The sequence below is a fragment of the Pseudophryne corroboree genome, chromosome 4 (assembly GCF_028390025.1).
Source record: "Pseudophryne corroboree isolate aPseCor3 chromosome 4, aPseCor3.hap2, whole genome shotgun sequence".
Lineage (NCBI taxonomy): Eukaryota > Metazoa > Chordata > Amphibia > Anura > Myobatrachidae > Pseudophryne > Pseudophryne corroboree.
In genome coordinates, this window is record NC_086447.1 from 415,957,430 (window position 1) to 415,974,473 (window position 17,044).

Genomic DNA, 17,044 nt, shown 5'->3' on the forward strand with positions numbered 1-17,044 from the left:
AAGCATATTGGAAAGAGTCGCACCAACAACTCTCCGCCGGGTCGCAGCAACGCTTACCCACGGTACAAGTGCTGTCTCGACAGGCGTCTATGTTGGATATACTAGCAGGTCCAGCAGACGTTACCAGGCTGTGACCAGAGCACGGGGAGAAGGTAAAGCATCGGTTCCGCGTAGAAGGGGAATACGGACACAGCCGCACTGGTTTCGGAGGTGACTACCAAACAGTAGCTGACGCGCTGCCACCACGGGTGCTCCAGCGCTAAGCTTTAGGGATCATAAGGTGCCAGGAATAGTATGAGGCTGCGATCCCTAGAGTTGATGTCAGTGGTGGGGAGTCAAATGCTCTCCTGGTCGCCCCTCCCCCCAGCTCATGACCAGTTTCCGTCGTTCTCCCGCCATGAACTGATTGCCTCACTTCCGTCTCAGACGCTACCACAAGGGGTCTCGTCGCAGCATAGGCCACTGCGTCTGTGTTCACTAAATGTTACCGCGAGGAGACCCGGTCGCAGGACAGGCGTCTGTATGACCGGTGCGTCTGTATGCACAGTGCATCTGTGTCCACTTAATGTTCCCGGAGCGACAGTGTACACTAGTAGCGTCTGGATCCACTCAGCATTCGCTAACGTATTGATCGATCTTGGAAGTGAGGTGAGTCTCCCTGTATCCCACTCTACTGAGTACGGGTTATACAGCACTAAATTTCTATCTACTTGTCAGTATGAATAGTTAAATTTAAGTGCCTATTGCATATTAGTCTGTGTACATTACTGTGGTTTTCTTCGCATTGCGTCTTGAGTACGTTAAGATCTGTATAGAACAAAATTCAGTAATATGTACTCCTACATACTTTGAATTGTGTTTGTAGTTGATAATATGCTCATATGATTAATATATAACATGTGACTGACTGCTAGTTTAATTGCTGACTTTATATATGTTTGTCAGTGGTTTCTTCTGAACCTCAATGCTGATGCATGGGTAGGGTCAGATTGATATCACTTTAATAAGGTAAAGTGATTACAGTCACAAACTGTGTAGTACACTGTGAAAAGCTGATTATTTATCATGTCTAAGAGCGGCAAAAGGGACGAGGTTACACTGACAGTAACACCAACACTCATAACATGTTTGTACTGCAAAACGGGATTATCCTCTCAGGATCTGGCACATGATGGTTTATGTGCAAATTGTTTTGCTTTTCAGCAGATTGCAAGGCAGATCCCTGTTCAACGGCAGGTAGATCCACCTTGGGCGATGTTTGCACAGACCTTATCCAATATAGCTGAATAGGTAATTCCTACAGCTTCAATACCAGCAGTAGGATACACTATTAACCCATACATGCAGCTCCCTTATTACGGTACAGCTCAGGATACACAGCAAGCTGATAAACCGGGTGTAAATAAATCATCAAATTCACAGGTTACACAGGATGATACATCAGATGTTGATAGCTCTATATACTCTGCTTCATCATATGAAGAACAGGTGGAAGGTATCATCTCAGTGGATAAAGCTGAATTAATTGGAGCAATGAAGGCTATTCTGTCCTTAGAGGATTCAGCAGAGCCAGTGTTAAAAACTAAGGCACCTGTGTTTAAACGTCCCAAAACAGTTAGGGTCGAGTTTCCAGGATCAGATCAGCTGATGGAAATCATGGAAGAAGCTTGGATACGCCCAATAAAAAATACAGAATTCCCAGAAAATGGGATTCCAATTACCCTTTTCCAACTGGGGACTGTTTAAAAAGGGAAGTGCCTCCTAAGGTAGATAAGCATGTCATTCGATTAGTGCGAAAAGCTATATTGCCTTTGCCGTCAATGTCATTGAATGATGTCACAGACAGGAGAGTGGATGGGTTTTTGAAAACCATATTTTCTCTGTCAGGGGCAGTCATAAGGCCAGCTATGGCTTCAGCTTGGATGGCAAAAGCAGTAGCTGAATGGACTGAGGTACTGGAAGACGGGCTTTCAGCACCTACTAGGGAGCAGGAATCCCATATAGCTCACATGAAACAGGCTGCAGTATTCTTAGAAAAAGCGGCAATAGATATGGGTACTATTGCTTCTAAAGCATCAGCATTAACAGTAGCTGCTCGCAGAGCAGTTTGGCTGCGCACATGGAAAGCTGATTCAGAATCGAAAAAGGTTCTGGAATCTTTGCCTTTTGTGGGGAATATTCTGTTTGGTAAGGAATTGACAGATATTCTGGAATCAGAAGTCGAATCGAAGGTGGTCAGGTTTCCTGCCACATATATACCCAGACCTAAGGGTCTGGGTTTTTTGGCCATTTCGGTCGCAAGGAAAAGTAAAAGGAATAAGTGATCATAAGCAGCCCCAATACAATAAGTTTGGTAAGGCAAAGAAGCATTGGGCCAGCTTCCAAACCAGAAGATAAGCCATCAGCCTGATGGTGCGAGCCTCCGCCTGGGGGACCCCAGGGTGGGAAGCTGACTTCTTCATTTTGCACAGATGTGGCAGCAGTCTACAACAGATGCCTGGGTGCAAGAAGTGGTATCTCTGGGTTATGTTTTCCCTTTCAAGAAGCGGCCTCCTCAAAGGTTCTAATACAGATGTGGCAGCAGTCTACAACAGATGCCTGGGTGCAAGAAGTGGTATCTCTGGGTTATGTTTTCCCTTTCAAGAAGCGGCCTCCTCAAAGGTTCTTCTGTAACAGCCCGTCTCAGATAGAGACGAAGGCCAGAGCCCTGCAAGAAGCATTTCAGAAATTGCTTCAGTCAGGAGTAATTTTTCCAGTACCCCCTGCACAACGGGGACAGGGTTTTTACTCCAACCTGTTTTTAGTTCAGAAACCAAATGGGTCGTTTCGGCTGATTCTCAATCTCAAAATGTTAAACAAATACATTTGGGTACCACTGTTCCACGTGAGACCTTATGCTCCATAGTTTTAGCCATGGAACCAGGGCATTACATGGTATCCATGGATATACAGTATGCTTACCTGAATGTTCCTATAGCACTGTCTCATCAGTATTACCTCAGGTTCGCCATCCTCCAGCAACATTTTCAGATCCAGGCTTTACCCTTTAGGTTAGCCACAGCCCCCAGAGTATTTACCAAGATTATGGTGGTTATGGCAGCTTATCTCCGAAAGCAGGAGATAAGAATTTTTCCATACCTCAACGATCTTTTAATCCTGGCACAGTCCCACCAAATGTGCTTGGGCCATCTCCAGCAGACAATTTCTTGTCTACAGAGCCACAGATGGCTCATAAATTGGGCAAAGTCATCTCTGATTCCATCACAACGGATGATTCACTTGGGGGCTGTATTGGATTCAAGTCTGCAGAAAATATTTTTACCTCGGAACAAAATATCCAAGGTGCAGTTAAGGATTCAGGAGTTGTTACACAGTCAAACAATATCAATTCATGCAGCAATGCAATTGATGGGTTTGATGGTGTCAACATTCGACATGGTGGAGTATGCACAATTCCACTCAAGACATCTGCAGCGTCTGATTCTGGCCAAATGGAATGGAGTACATCAGACGATAAAGAAACAGACCATAGTACTTTCAGAAAAAGTAAGAAGGTCATTAGCCTGGTGGCTGCAGACATCCAGTCTAGACAAGGGGAGACCCTTTTGGATTTCAAATTGGGAGAGCCCGACAACAGATGCCAGTCTTCAAGGCTGGGGAGCAGTGTCCGGAAAATTATGGTTCCAAGGACAGTGGACCACAGAAGAAAGTTGCCTGTCAATAAACCTGTTGGAGCTTCGGGCCATATACATGGCACTGATTCAGGCAAAAGACACTTTGCAAGGAAAACCAGTCCAGATCCGCTCGGACAATGCGACGGCAGTAGCGTACCTCAACCATAAAGGAGTAACTCGCAGCAAAAAAGCAATAGAGGAGGTAAGTCACATACTAAAATGGGCAGAACTCCATCTCCCAGCAATGGGAGTAATTCCAAGTTGATCGCAGCAGGAATTTTGTTAGCAGTTGGGCAAAACCATGTGCACTGCAGGGGGGGCAGATATAACATGTGTAGAGTAATATTGGGTGGGTTATTTTGTTTCTGTGCAGGGTAAATACTGGCTGCTTTATTCTTACACTGCAATTTAGATTGCAGATTGAACACACCACACCCAAATCTAACTCTCTCTGCACATGTTATATCTGCCCCTCTTGCAGTGCACATGGTTTTGCCCAACTGCTAAAATAATTCCTGCTGCGATCAACTCAGAATTACCCCCATTGTCCGCAGTGTTCGTTCCGGGAGTCCTAAACTGGGAAGCGGATTTCTTCAATCGACACGTCATTCAAGCAAGCGAATGGGCTTTACACCCGGAAGTCTTTCAGACTCTGGTAGACAAGTGGGGTTTGCCAGAGATAGATCTCATGGCGTCCCGTCTGAACAACAAAGTGCCAGCATACGGGTCAAGAACAAAGGATCCCAGAGCAATCTTTCTGGATCGACTATTGTTGCCGGCGTGGCTCTTGAAACCTCTATCCTGAAGTCAAGAGGATTCTCACAACAGGTAATTCAAACCATGCTCAGAGCAAGGAAACCCTCCTCAGCTCGCATTTATCACCGAATATGGCAGACCTATATTCATTTGTGCATTAAAGGAAATATAGACCCAAAATCTTTCCAAGTTTCCAGGCTCTTAGATTTGCTTCAGGCAGGAATGGATAAGGGTTTGAAGGTGGCTTCCTTGAGAGTGCAAGTATCGGCATTGACTGTATGGTTCCAAAAGGAAAATTGCCAATTTACAGGATATGCGTACTTTTTTCCAGGGAATGCTGCACATTCAACCGCCTTTTGTTCCTCCTGCAGTGCCTTGGGACTTAAGTCTAATTCTCAAAGCCCTTCAAGTTGCTCCGTTTGAACCACTTAATAAAGTGGATCTGAAATGGTTGACTGCTAAAGTTCTCTTTCTACTGACTATGGCATCAGCTAGAAGAGTGTCAGATTTAGGAGGGCTGTCATGTTGTTCTCCTTTTCTGATTTTTTTTATCCAGATAAAGCAGTTCTCAGAACTAGGTCTGGGTATCTTACTAAGGTGGTGTCTAAATTCCACCTTAATGAAGAAATTGTAGTGCTGGCTTTTCAGGTATCGGGACTATCTGCGGGAGAAGCGTCTCTGGACGTAGTCCGGGCATTAAGGATCTACTTGGATCGTACCAGTGCCATCAGAAAGACAGATTCTCTCTTCATTCTCTACGGATTTCACAAGAGAGGATGGCCTGCTACTAAACAGACGCTAGCAAGATTGCTTCGAATTACTATTTCAGAAGCGTATTCTCAAGCTGATCTCCCGGTTCCGGCTAATGTCTCTGCTCACTCTACTCGTAAGGTAGGTCCTTCATGGGCAGCACAACATGGTGCTTCAGCAGAACATATATGTAAGGCAGCCACATGGTCTTCCATTAACACTTTCATTAGACATTATGCCTTGGATACTTTTGCCTCTCATGACACTGAATTCGGGCGCAAGGTTCTCCTGTCCACTCAGGAGCGTCCCCACCACTAAATTGCTTTGGGAAATTCCATTGTTATCCTGTGGATAACCTGTGGACCCAGCCGGAGAAATATACGTTATGGTAAGAACTTACCGTTGATAACTGTATTTCTTCTATGTCCACAGGTTCCACAGGAATCCCACCCTGACGCACCTAATTTGAGGATCTTTATACTCGCTAAACTCTTCCCTCTTGCATGGAAGGGTGTACATGTGTGTTGTTCTCGCCTGAATAGGATTCTACATGATGCTCCTGCCTAAATGCTTTGGAATACAACTGATTTGCCTGAGCCAGTGGGCGGGGATATATGGATGAGCCCTTTGCATCCTGGGAGAACTGAAAGCTTGCGATCGTTTGGTGCCAATCCGCTGTCGCTCCATCATATCCCATTGTTATCCTGTGCAACCTGTGGACATAGGAGAAATACCGTTATCAACGGTAAGTTCTTACCATAACGTATATTTCAGCTTAGGAGCGTTCCCTGCCTATAACAACTGCTTTGGGACATCCCTGAGGTTATTCCAGTGGAGACCATGGACTCCGAAGAAGAAGAAAAGAAAGCGTTATGGTAAAACTTACTTTCGTTAACTATTTTTTCTTAGAGGTCCATGAAATCCACAGGTTGCCCACCCTGACGCATCTAGCTTCAATGGATTTCTTTTACCGTCACCAGTTCCCTACTGTGTGTACCATTCTTCTTCTCTCCTCTCTCCAGCTACTGCTTTGAGCTGGAGAGTGCCTGAGCATGGGGGTGGGGTATGAGGGAGAGGAGCCCAGTGCATCCTGGGAGGCTCACAAGCTGATACTGTTCGGTGCCAGTACTGCTGGTCTCCTTAGGTTAGAGGAGAGGAATTTTCATACCCAACGAAGGAAAGGGTTCTTCACAGTAAGGGCAGTGAGTATTTGGAATTCACTGCCTGAGAATGTAGTAATGGTGGACTCAATCAGTATGTTTAAAAATGGATAAGATAAATACCTAACTGAAAGAAATATCCAAGGATATAGCAATTAAAGTGAGTGTATATTAGAAAAAGCATGATTTATAGTGTTAGACTTAATAACTTAACTTCATCTGGGTCAGTATAGGAAAATAAACACAGATTAGTGTAAGAATTATAAAAAAGGTTAACTAGATGGACATTTTTGTCTTTTCTCTGACGTCCTAGTGGATGCTGGGAACTCCGAAAGGACCATGGGGAATAGCGGCTCCGCAGGAGACTGGGCACAACTAAAGAAAGCTTTTAGGTCACCTGGTGTGCACTGGCTCCTCCCACTATGACCCTCCTCCAAGCCTCAGTTAGATTTTGTGCCCGGCCGAGGTTGGATGCACACTAGGGGCTCTCCTGAGCTTCTAAAAAGAAAGTATATAATTAGGTTTTTTATTTTACAGTGAGACCTGCTGGCAACAGGCTCACTGCAGCGAGGGACTAAGGGGAGAAGAAGCGAACCTACCTGCTTGCAGCTAGCTTGGGCTTCTTAGGCTACTGGACACCATTAGCTCCATAGGGATCGACCGCATGGAACTGGCCTTGGTGTTCGGTCCCGGAGCCGCGCCGCCGTCCCCCTTACAGAGCCAGAAGCAAGAAGAGGTCCGGAAAATCGGCGGCAGAAGACATCAGTCTTCACCAAGGTAGCGCACAGCATTGCAGCTGTGCGCCATTGCTCCTCATACACACTTCACACTCCGGTCACTGAGGGTGCAGGGCGCTAGGGGGGGGCGCCCTGAGCAGCAATAAAAACACCTTGGCTGGCAAAAATACCACAATATATAGCCCCAGAGGCTATATATGTGATAATTACCCCTGCCAGAATCCATAAAAAAGCGGGAGAATAGTCCGTGAAAAAGGGGCGGAGCTATCTCCTTCAGCACACTGGCGCCATTTCTCCCTCACAGCTCCGCTGGAAGGAAGCTCCCTGGCTATCCCCTGCAGTCTACACTACAGAAAAGGGTAAAAAAGAGAGGGGGGGGGACTAAATTTAGGCGCAGTATATATAACAGCAGCTATAGGGGACATAATTCAGTTAGTCCCTGCATTATATAGCGCTCTGGTGTGTGCTGGCATACTCTCACTCTGTCTCCCCAAAGGGCTTTTGTGGGTCCTGTCCTCTGTTAGAGCATTCCCTGTGTGTGTGCGGTGTGTCGGTACGGCTGTGTCGACATGTTTGATGAGGATAATGATGTGGAGGCGGAGCAGATGCCTATAGAAGGGATGTCACCCCCTGCGGGGCAGACACCTGAGTGGATGGACTTATGGAAGGAATTGCGTGCACGTGTCGACTCCTTACACAAAAAAATTGACGACATGCCAAATGCGGGACAGCCGGCTTCTCAGCTCGTGCCTGTCCAGGCGTCTCAAAGGCCATCGGGGGCTCTAAAACGCCCGCTACCTCAGATGGCAGACGCGGATGTCGACACGGATACTGACACCAGTGTCGACGACGATGAGTCTTGTCTAATGTCCACTAAGGCCATTCGTTGCATGATTGAAGCAATGAAAGAGGTGTTACAAATTTCTGATATAAACCCAGGTACCACTAAAAAGGGTATTATGTTTGGGGAGAAAAAACTACCCGTAGTTTTTCCCCCATCAGAAGAATTAAATGAAGTGTGTTAAGAAGCGTGGGCTTTCCCTGATAAAAGATTGGTAATCTCTAAGAAGTTACTAATGGCGTTCCCTTTCCCGCCAGAGGATAGGTCACGTTGGGAGACACCCCCTAGGGTGGATAAAGCGCTCACACGTTTGTCTAAAAAGGTGGCACTACCGTCTCCGGATACGGCCGCCCTCAAGGAACCTGCTGATAGAAAGCAGGAGGCGATCCTGAAGTCTGTATATACACACTCAGGCATTATACTTAGACCAGCTATTGCGTCAGCATGGATGTGCAGTGCTGTCGCTGCGTGGTCAGATTCCCTGTCAGAAAATATTGACACCCTAGACAGGGACACTATTCTGCTAACCATAGAGCATATAAAAGACTCAGTCTTATACATGAGAGATGCACAGAGGGAGATCTGCCGGCTGGCATCTAAAATAAGTGCATTGTCCATTTCTGCTAGGAGAGGCTTATGGACTCGCCAGTGGACAGGGGATGCAGATTCAAAAAGGCACATGGAAGTTTTGCCTTATAAGGGTGAGGAGTTATTTGGGGATGGTCTCTCGGACCTAGTTTCCACAGCAACAGCTGGGAAGTCAGCATTTTTACCCCATGTTCCCTCACAGCCTAAAAAGGCGCCGTTTTATCAGGTACAGTCCTTTCGGACTCAGAAAAACAGGCGTGGAAAAGGCGGGTCCTTTCTGTCCAGAGGTAGGGGAAAAAGGCTGCTACAAACAGCAGGTTCCCAGGAGCAAAAGTCCTCCCCCGCTTCTTCCAAGTCCGCCGCATGACGGTGGGGCTCCACAGGCGGAGCCAGGTATGGTGGGGGGCCGCCTCAAAAATTTCAGCGATCAGTGGGCACGCTCACAGGTGGATCCCTGGATCCTGCAAATAGTATCTCAAGGGTACAAACTGGAATTCGAGGCGTCTCCACCCCACCGGTTCCTAAAATCTGCCTTGCCGATTACTCCTTCAGACAGGGAGGCTGTGCTAGCGGCAATTCACAAGCTGTATTCCCAGCAGGTGATAATCAAGGTGCCCCTACTTCAACAAGGACGGGGTTACTATTCCGCACTGTTTGTGGTACCGAAACCGGACGGTTCGGTGAGACCCATTTTAAATTTGAAATCCTTGAACACATACATAAAAAAATCCAAGTTCAAGATGGAATCGCTCAGGGCGGTTATTGCAAGCCTGGACGAGGGGGATTACATGGTATCCCTGGACATCAAGGATGCTTACCTGCATGTCCCCATTTACTATCCTCACCAGGAGTACCTCAGATTTGTGGTACAGGATTGCCATTACCAATTCCAGACGCTGCCGTTTGGACTCTCCACGGCACCGAGGGTGTTTACCAAGGTAATGGCGGAAATGATGATACTCCTTCGAAGAAAGGGAGTTTTAATTATCCCGTACTTGGACGATCTCCTAATAAAGGCGAGGTCCAAGGAGCAGTTGTTGGTGGGAGTAGCACTATCTCAGGAGGTGCTACACCAGCACGGTTGGATTCTGAATATTCCAAAATCACAGCTGGTTCCGACGACACGTCTACTGTTCCTGGGTATGATTCTGGATACAGTCCAGAAAAAAGTGTTTCTCCCGGAGGTGAAAGCCAAGGAGCTGTCATCTCTAGTCAGAGACCTCCTGAAACCAAAACAGGTATCGGTGCATCACTGCACGCGGGTCCTGGGAAAGATGGTGGCTTCTTACGAAGCAATTCCTTTCGGCAGGTTCCATGCCAGAATCTTTCAGTGGGACCTGTTGGACCAATGGTCCGGATCGCATCTTCAGATGCATCGCCTAATAACCCTGTCTCCAAGAACTAGGGTGTCTCTGCTGTGGTGGCTGCAGAGTGCTCATCTTCTAGAGGGCCGCAGATTCGGCATACAGGACTGGGTCCTGGTGACCACGGATGCCAGCCTTCGAGGCTGGAGGGCAGTCACACAGGGAAGAAACTTCCAAGGACTATGGTCGAGTCAGGAGACTTCCCTAAACATAAATATTCTGGAACTAAGGGCCATTTACAATGCCCTAAGTCAGGCAAAATCCCTGCTTCTACACCTGCCGGTACTGATCCAGTCAGACAACATCACGGCAGTCGCCCATGTAAATCGACAGGGCGGCACAAGAAGCAGGATGGCAATGGCAGAAGCCACAAGGATTCTCCGATGGGCGGAAAATCACGTACTAGCACTGTCAGCAGTGTTCATTCCGGGAGTGGACAACTGGGAAGCAGACTTTCTCAGCAGGTACGACCTCCACCCGGGAGAGTGGGGACTTCATCCAGAAGTCTTCACGTTGATTGTAAATCGATGGGAACGGCCACAGGTGGACATGATGGCGTCCCGCCTAAACAAAAAACTAGAGAGATATTGCGCCAGGTCAAGGGACCCTCAGGCGATAGCTGTGGACGCTCTAGTGACACCGTGGGTGTACCAGTCAGTTTATGTGTTCCCTCCTCTGCCTGTCATACCAAGGGTACTGAGAATAATAAGAAAACGAGGAGTAAGAACAATACTCGTGGTTCCGGATTGGCCAAGACGAGCGTGGTACCCGGAACTTCAAGAGATGATCTCAGAGGACCCATGGCCTCTGCCGCTCAGACAGGACCTGCTGCAGCAGGGGCCCTGTCTGTTCCAAGACTTACCGCGGCTGCGTTTGACGGCATGGCGGTTGAACGCCGGATCCTGAAGGAAAAGGGCATTCCGGAGGAAGTCATTCCTACGCTGATTAAAGCCAGGAAAGATGTAACTGCAAAGCATTATCACCGCATATGGCTGAAGTATGTTGCTTGGTGTGAGGCCAAAAAGGCCCCAACAGAGGAATTTCAACTAGGTCGATTTCTGCATTTCCTACAAGCAGGAGTGACTATGGGCCTGAAATTAGGCTCCATTAAGGTACAGATCTCGGCTCTGTCGATTTTCTTCCAGAAAGAACTAGCTTCACTACCTGAAGTTCAGACGTTTGTGATAGGAGTGCTGCATATTCAGCCCCCGTTTGTGCCTCCAGTGGCACCTTGGGATCTCAACGTGGTGTTGAGTTTCTTAAAATGACATTGGTTTGAGCCACTTAAAATCGTGGATCTAAAATATCTCATGTGGAAAGTGGTCATGTTATTGGCCTTGGCTTCAGCCAGGCGTGTGTCAGAATTGGCAGCTTTGTCATGTAAAAGCCCTTATCTGATTTTCCATATGGATAGGGCGGAATTGAGGACTCGTCCCCAGTTTCTCCCTAAGGTGGTATCAGCTTTTCACTTGAACCAACCTATTGTGGTGCCTGCGGCTACTAGGGACTTGGAGGATTCCAAGTTACTGGACGTAGTCAGGGCCTTGAAAATTTATGTTTCCAGGACGGCTAGAGTCAGGAAAACTGACTCGCTATTTATCCTGTATGCACCCAACAAACTGGGTGCTCCTGCCTCTAAGCAGACTATTGCTCGCTGGATTTGTAGCACAATTCAGCTGGCGCATTCTGCGGCTGGACTGCCGCATCCTAAATCAGTAAAAGCCCATTCCACAAGGAAGGTGGGCTCATCTTGGGCGGCTGCCCGAGGGGTCTCGGCTTTACAACTTTGCCGAGCAGCTACTTGGTCAGGGGCAAACACGTTTGCAAAATTCTACAAATTTGATACCCTGGCTGAGGAGGACCTTGAGTTCTCTCATTCGGTGCTGCAGAGTCATCCGCACTCTCCCGCCCGTTTGGGAGCTTTGGTATAATCCCCATGGTCCTTTCGGAGTTCCCAGCATCCACTAGGACGTCAGAGAAAATAAGATTTTACTCACCGGTAAATCTATTTCTCGTAGTCCGTAGTGGATGCTGGGCGCCCATCCTAAGTGCGGATTGTCTGCAATACTTGTACATAGTTATTGTTAACTAAAGGGTTATTGTTGAGCCATCTGTTGAGAGGCTCAGTTGTTTTCATACTGTTAAACTGGGTATAGTATCACGAGTTATACGGTGTGATTGGTGTGGCTGGTAGGAGTCTTACCCGGGATTCAAAATCCTTCCTTATTATGTCAGCTCGTCCGGGCACAGTGTCCTAACTGAGGCTTGGAGGAGGGTCATAGTGGGAGGAGCCAGTGCACACCAGGTGACCTAAAATCTTTCTTTAGTTGTGCCCAGTCTCCTGCGGAGCCGCTATTCCCCATGGTCCTTTCGGAGTTCCCAGCATCCACTACGGACTACGAGAAATAGATTTACCGGTGAGTAAAATCTTATTTTTTTCAACCTCCATAACTGTTACTATGTTAACCCTGCTCTACGCTCTATACAAAAGACTATTGAGTGAGTCATAAGATTTGGGAAGGTCATCAGTTTCAGTTGGTGCTTCCACGTTTCTGGCAAGATTCTTATGGCCTTCTCGTGATAACATTTATCCATCCCTGGGCGGTCTTGCTCATCTTGCAAGATCTGCTTCTTTCCTCCTGCTCCATTCAGTTACCACTGGTAACAAGGGAGCCGTCATCTTTCCTGCCTAATCATAATATTGCTAGGTATCCTTCTTTTTTTTCACCACCTTCATTTTTGAGAACCCCATTGTCAGGACTCATTGGTTCCATGGTGGTGGTTGTGGAGATATCAAATCAGCCAGGATCCTTTCCTTTTTCTTGGTATGATATGTTATGATCATGGATCTTTTTTTCAAGAGTGCTAATGCAGTATCTTTACCTTTTTTTGGAGGTTTTGGGCTTCGGGTGTTCACTCACTCCCTTCTAGGGGACAGTCACCATTGTGATTTGTTGCTTTGGTGGTGGCATCTGTGCTCTTTATAGAGTCATCCTGAGGCCTTTGGCATAGACAGTATTGTGGTTCCTCTGGGGTCAGATGGAATGTCCTGGTGATTTGGATCCCACAGTTCTTGACTGTTAACGCTCACTTTTAACCCTTTACATTGCTTGTTCTGTGCAAGACCAGGGCTCATTCTTATGGGATGCCATCACAGTTCTTTGGTTGTTTTAAATGTAATCTCCTTTTTCAGTTAATAGTCATACTGTATTGGCTGGTTCTTTCTGTGAATGTTGGTTACCTTTCAGCCTCTTCCTTTAGGGGTTTTTCCACATTTCCCCTGTCAATGTTTCCCAACTTGTTCTGTATTGCAATCTTTTGGTCTTTTGTAGAATTGCCGATGTCGACTTTCCAGTCGCTTGATTCATGGGGTGTTTATTTTCCGTTTTTGCTACTGTAACTGTTGCTTTATGAAGACAGGGCCTGCGCTGACTTATGTCTCATAAGTGTCTGAGGCAGAGCTGCCTTGTGTTGTGGACCTTTGTTTCTTTCTTTGTAGTTTGCATTCCTGCGTTTACTAGGCTACATTAGCCTTTACCTGAGCCATATCTTGCTTGCCATAGTATTGGCTCTATATTGTGATTTATGCCTGGATAGAGAGTTTCTCTGCTTCCTCTGGTTGATGGATCCATATGCAAGTTAATTGCTGGCTATATGACTTTCACGGACCTGTTAGTTTTTATTATATTAAACTACTCTGAATATGTTTACAATGCCTTATCATATAAATGTGGCCCACTCTAACAGGCAAGCTTCTAGTTCTGTTATTTGGATGTTTGAATTTGAAAACTGTAGTGCAGGTGGATAGTTTTGCGATTGCTTTGTGCCCCCCTAGTGGCAGCTTTGGAACGTCCTGAAGGTATTCCAGAGTCCCCTAGATTGGATGAGAGAGAGAAAAGAGGATATTTGATATTCCACTAAATGTATTTCTCTTACTCCATCTGGGGGCAATGCATTGCCTTCCCTTCTCTAACTCTGTCCTTGTTCGCTCTCGTTCAATATGGGTCTGTTTGTCTGCTGGCACTCCTACGGGCTTGTTAAATTGCAACTGTTTTCCTGTAAGTCCAATGGCCTTATGGGATGTAGATGGAGAGGAGCAATATTTCAAACAAGTTAAGTTTGAATCTTGTTTATGCTACTGGTTTGTTGCCTTTTACAACCCAAAGGTTTACTAGTATCCCCAGATGAGTTCTGAGAAATAGATTGAACGGTAAGTACAAAAAAATCCTCTTTCCAAGTGTTTGCACTGCTTTTAACATTCTTTTCTACTGTGTGTATTTTAAAGTCCCAGGCATGGCCAATCATCCTCCAAGGAATGGATCTTATTGGGATTGCACAAACAGGCACAGGAAAAACATTGGCGTATTTACTACCAGGATTCATTCACTTAGATCTTCAACCAATGTAAGGTTGCTCATTTAAGATTGCTTTTATTATACATTGGTACTCATTGTTAGAAGTGTGTTTTACTTTTATATTCATGTCCTTTCTGTCTCCCTATATAGTGGATATAGCATTGCACTTTTTACACCACTGTCTCCGCTTCTTTTTTTTTGGCCCAATTTCTAAAATTTTGCACTACCTTTTCCTACTTTGTGCACCACAAAACATTATTATGTGTGCTTATATAGCTGCCCAATTATAAATATTTGAACCATTCAAAATACTATGCATATGGTATTGTGTCGTCCTCAACATGTTTGCAAGATAACATTTTTTCTCTGGCTGCGTCCACAGGATTATCCACAGGATAACATTGGGATATAGTTGCGCGATAGCGGAAATGGCACCAACACGGTCACGAGCTTTCTGGCCTCCCAGGATGCATTGGGGCCTTCACCATATAGTCCCGCCCCCTGACTCAGTCAAATCAGTTTTTTGCTTGGTGCGGCAGGAAGCCGCATGGTCGCAGGGCTGCTGAGAAAGCAGCCTCAAGCTTTTATTATTTTATTTTTATAGACTTACTATATTTTTTTGAGCGACTTCTCTTAACAGCGTCTTAAACGCATACTAGAAAGAGTTGCTCCAACAACTCCCCACCGGGTCGAAACAACGCTTACCTTCGGGTATTAGTGCTGTCTCGACGGGCGTCTGTGTCGGATGTTCTAGCAGGTCCAGCAGACGTAACCAGGCTGTGGCCGGAGCATGGGGAGACGGTGAGTCTATGGACTTCCTCTTACTAGAGGGGTCAGGACACAGCTACACTGATTTGGTGGAGACTACAAACAGTGTGTTGATGCGCCGAACATCTCGAGTGCGACAGCGCTACGCTCCGGGGATCATAGGCGCCAGGACTAGGTAGAGGCCGTGATCCTGGGAGTTTAAGTCAACAGGGGGATTCAGACGCTCTCCTGGCCGCCCCTCCGAGTTCATGGCCAGTTTCCGAGCGTCTCTCGTTTCATGAACTGAATGACCTCACTTCCGGCTCAGACGCTACCACGAGGGTACTCTGTCGCAGCTTAGATACTGCGGTTGTGTACACTAGAGATCCCGCCCAGACCGAGTCGCAGGCCTTAGCGTCTGCATACACGTGGAAGTCGCTCAGCGTCCGTGTCCGTCATCAGTTATCAAGAGCGGTAGTGTACATCAGTAGCGTCTGAATCCACTCAGCGTCTTACAAGCGTATTTGCTTGGATATGGAAGTGTGGTGAGTCTCCCTGTATCCCGCTCTCCGGAGGCAGGGTATACAGTACTAAAAATTCTCTCTACTTCTTAGTATGAATTGTTCATTTTTAGTACCTATTGCATATGAGACCTGTATATTACTGTGTTTTCTGCATGTTATGTTGAAAAAAGAACAAGTTAAAAACAGAAGTACAATTTTCCTGCTTATGTATAAGTTGTTATGGAGGTTGTATTCTCATATGACAATGTCTAAATGCTTTAACATGTGACTGACTGCTAGTATGTGTGCTGACTTTTCTGTGTAATGTCAGTCCTGTTCTGACCCTCAAATCAGGTGCACTGTGGTCAGATTGATCTCACCTCTATATACTTGCATATAGGGTGATTTTCAGTCACAAATTGTGTAGTCAATAACAGATTATTACCATGTCTGTGAGCGGTAAAAGTGATGAGGAGAATTTATCAAGCACTCCTACAGCCCTAACATGCTTATCTTGTAAGTCAGGGGTAATTGATATGAATCAATTGGTCACTTATGAGGGTTTGTGTGCAAACTGTTTCACTTTTCAGCGAAGTAAAAAACAGGAGTTGGTTCAACCACCAACAGAGCCACCATGGAATATGTTCGCAAAGACTCTATCTTCTATAGTGGACAAGTTAACTCCGGTAGCACCACCTCAAGGGTTCGGTTACACTATGAACCCATACATGCAGCTCCCTTCCTATGGCTTGTTCCAGTAGCCTCTACAACCAAGGGACAGGTAAGACTAAGACAGATACGTCTGTGTGGCAGACTACACAAGATGATACAACGGATGATGATGCAGTAAATTCGAATACTCCGTATGATGATCAGTCGCAGAGTTTTAGTTCAGAAGATGTAGCTGATCTTATTAATGCTGTGAAGGCTGTTCTCTCGTTGGAAGAGCCAGCCAAGACAGTGTTAAAAGCTAAAGCACCTGTATTTAAACGAACAAAATCAGGGCAGGCTGAATTCCCAGCGTCAGATGAGCTGACGGAAATGATGGATGAATCTTGGGCGGAGCCCAGTATAAAGTATAAGGGTCCTAAAAGATGGGATTCTTATTATCCATTCCCAGCTGTGGATTGTTTGAAAAGAGAAGTTCCTCCAAAAGTAGATGCACATGTTCTGTGACTTGTGCATAAATCTGCTTTACCACTGTCATCTACCTCACTAAATGATGTCACAGACAGAAGGGTAGATAGCCTTTTGAAAAATATATTTTCTCTAGTAGGAGCAGTGGTAAGACCTGCTACGGCTTCGACCTGGGTAGCAAAGGCAATGGGCGAATGGATAGAGGAACTAGAGAATGACATCCCTTCTCCTACTAGGGAGCAAGAGGATCGTTTTTTGCCGTTTAAGACAATCTGCCCAGTACTTGGAAGAAGCAGCAATTCATGTAGGTACAGTTGCTTCTAAAGCTTCAGCCTTGACAGTAATCGCTCGCAGAGCAGTTTGGCTACGTACCTGGAAGGCAGATGAGGAATCCAAGAAAGAATTGGAAGCATTGCCTTTCGTTGGTAATAT

General features: G+C 46.2%; 1 protein-coding gene across 2 annotated transcripts in view; it reads left to right on the plus strand.

The window, feature by feature from the left end:
* LOC134909670 (probable ATP-dependent RNA helicase DDX43) overlaps positions 1-17,044 on the plus strand; it is a 575,661-nt gene that overhangs the window by 259,793 nt on the left and 298,824 nt on the right. For both annotated transcript variants that reach the window (XM_063916810.1, XM_063916811.1), the window contains exon 7: positions 14,156-14,274. In XM_063916810.1, coding sequence (XP_063772880.1) covers positions 14,156-14,274 — 119 coding nt within the window. The remainder of the gene's footprint in view (positions 1-14,155; positions 14,275-17,044) is intronic.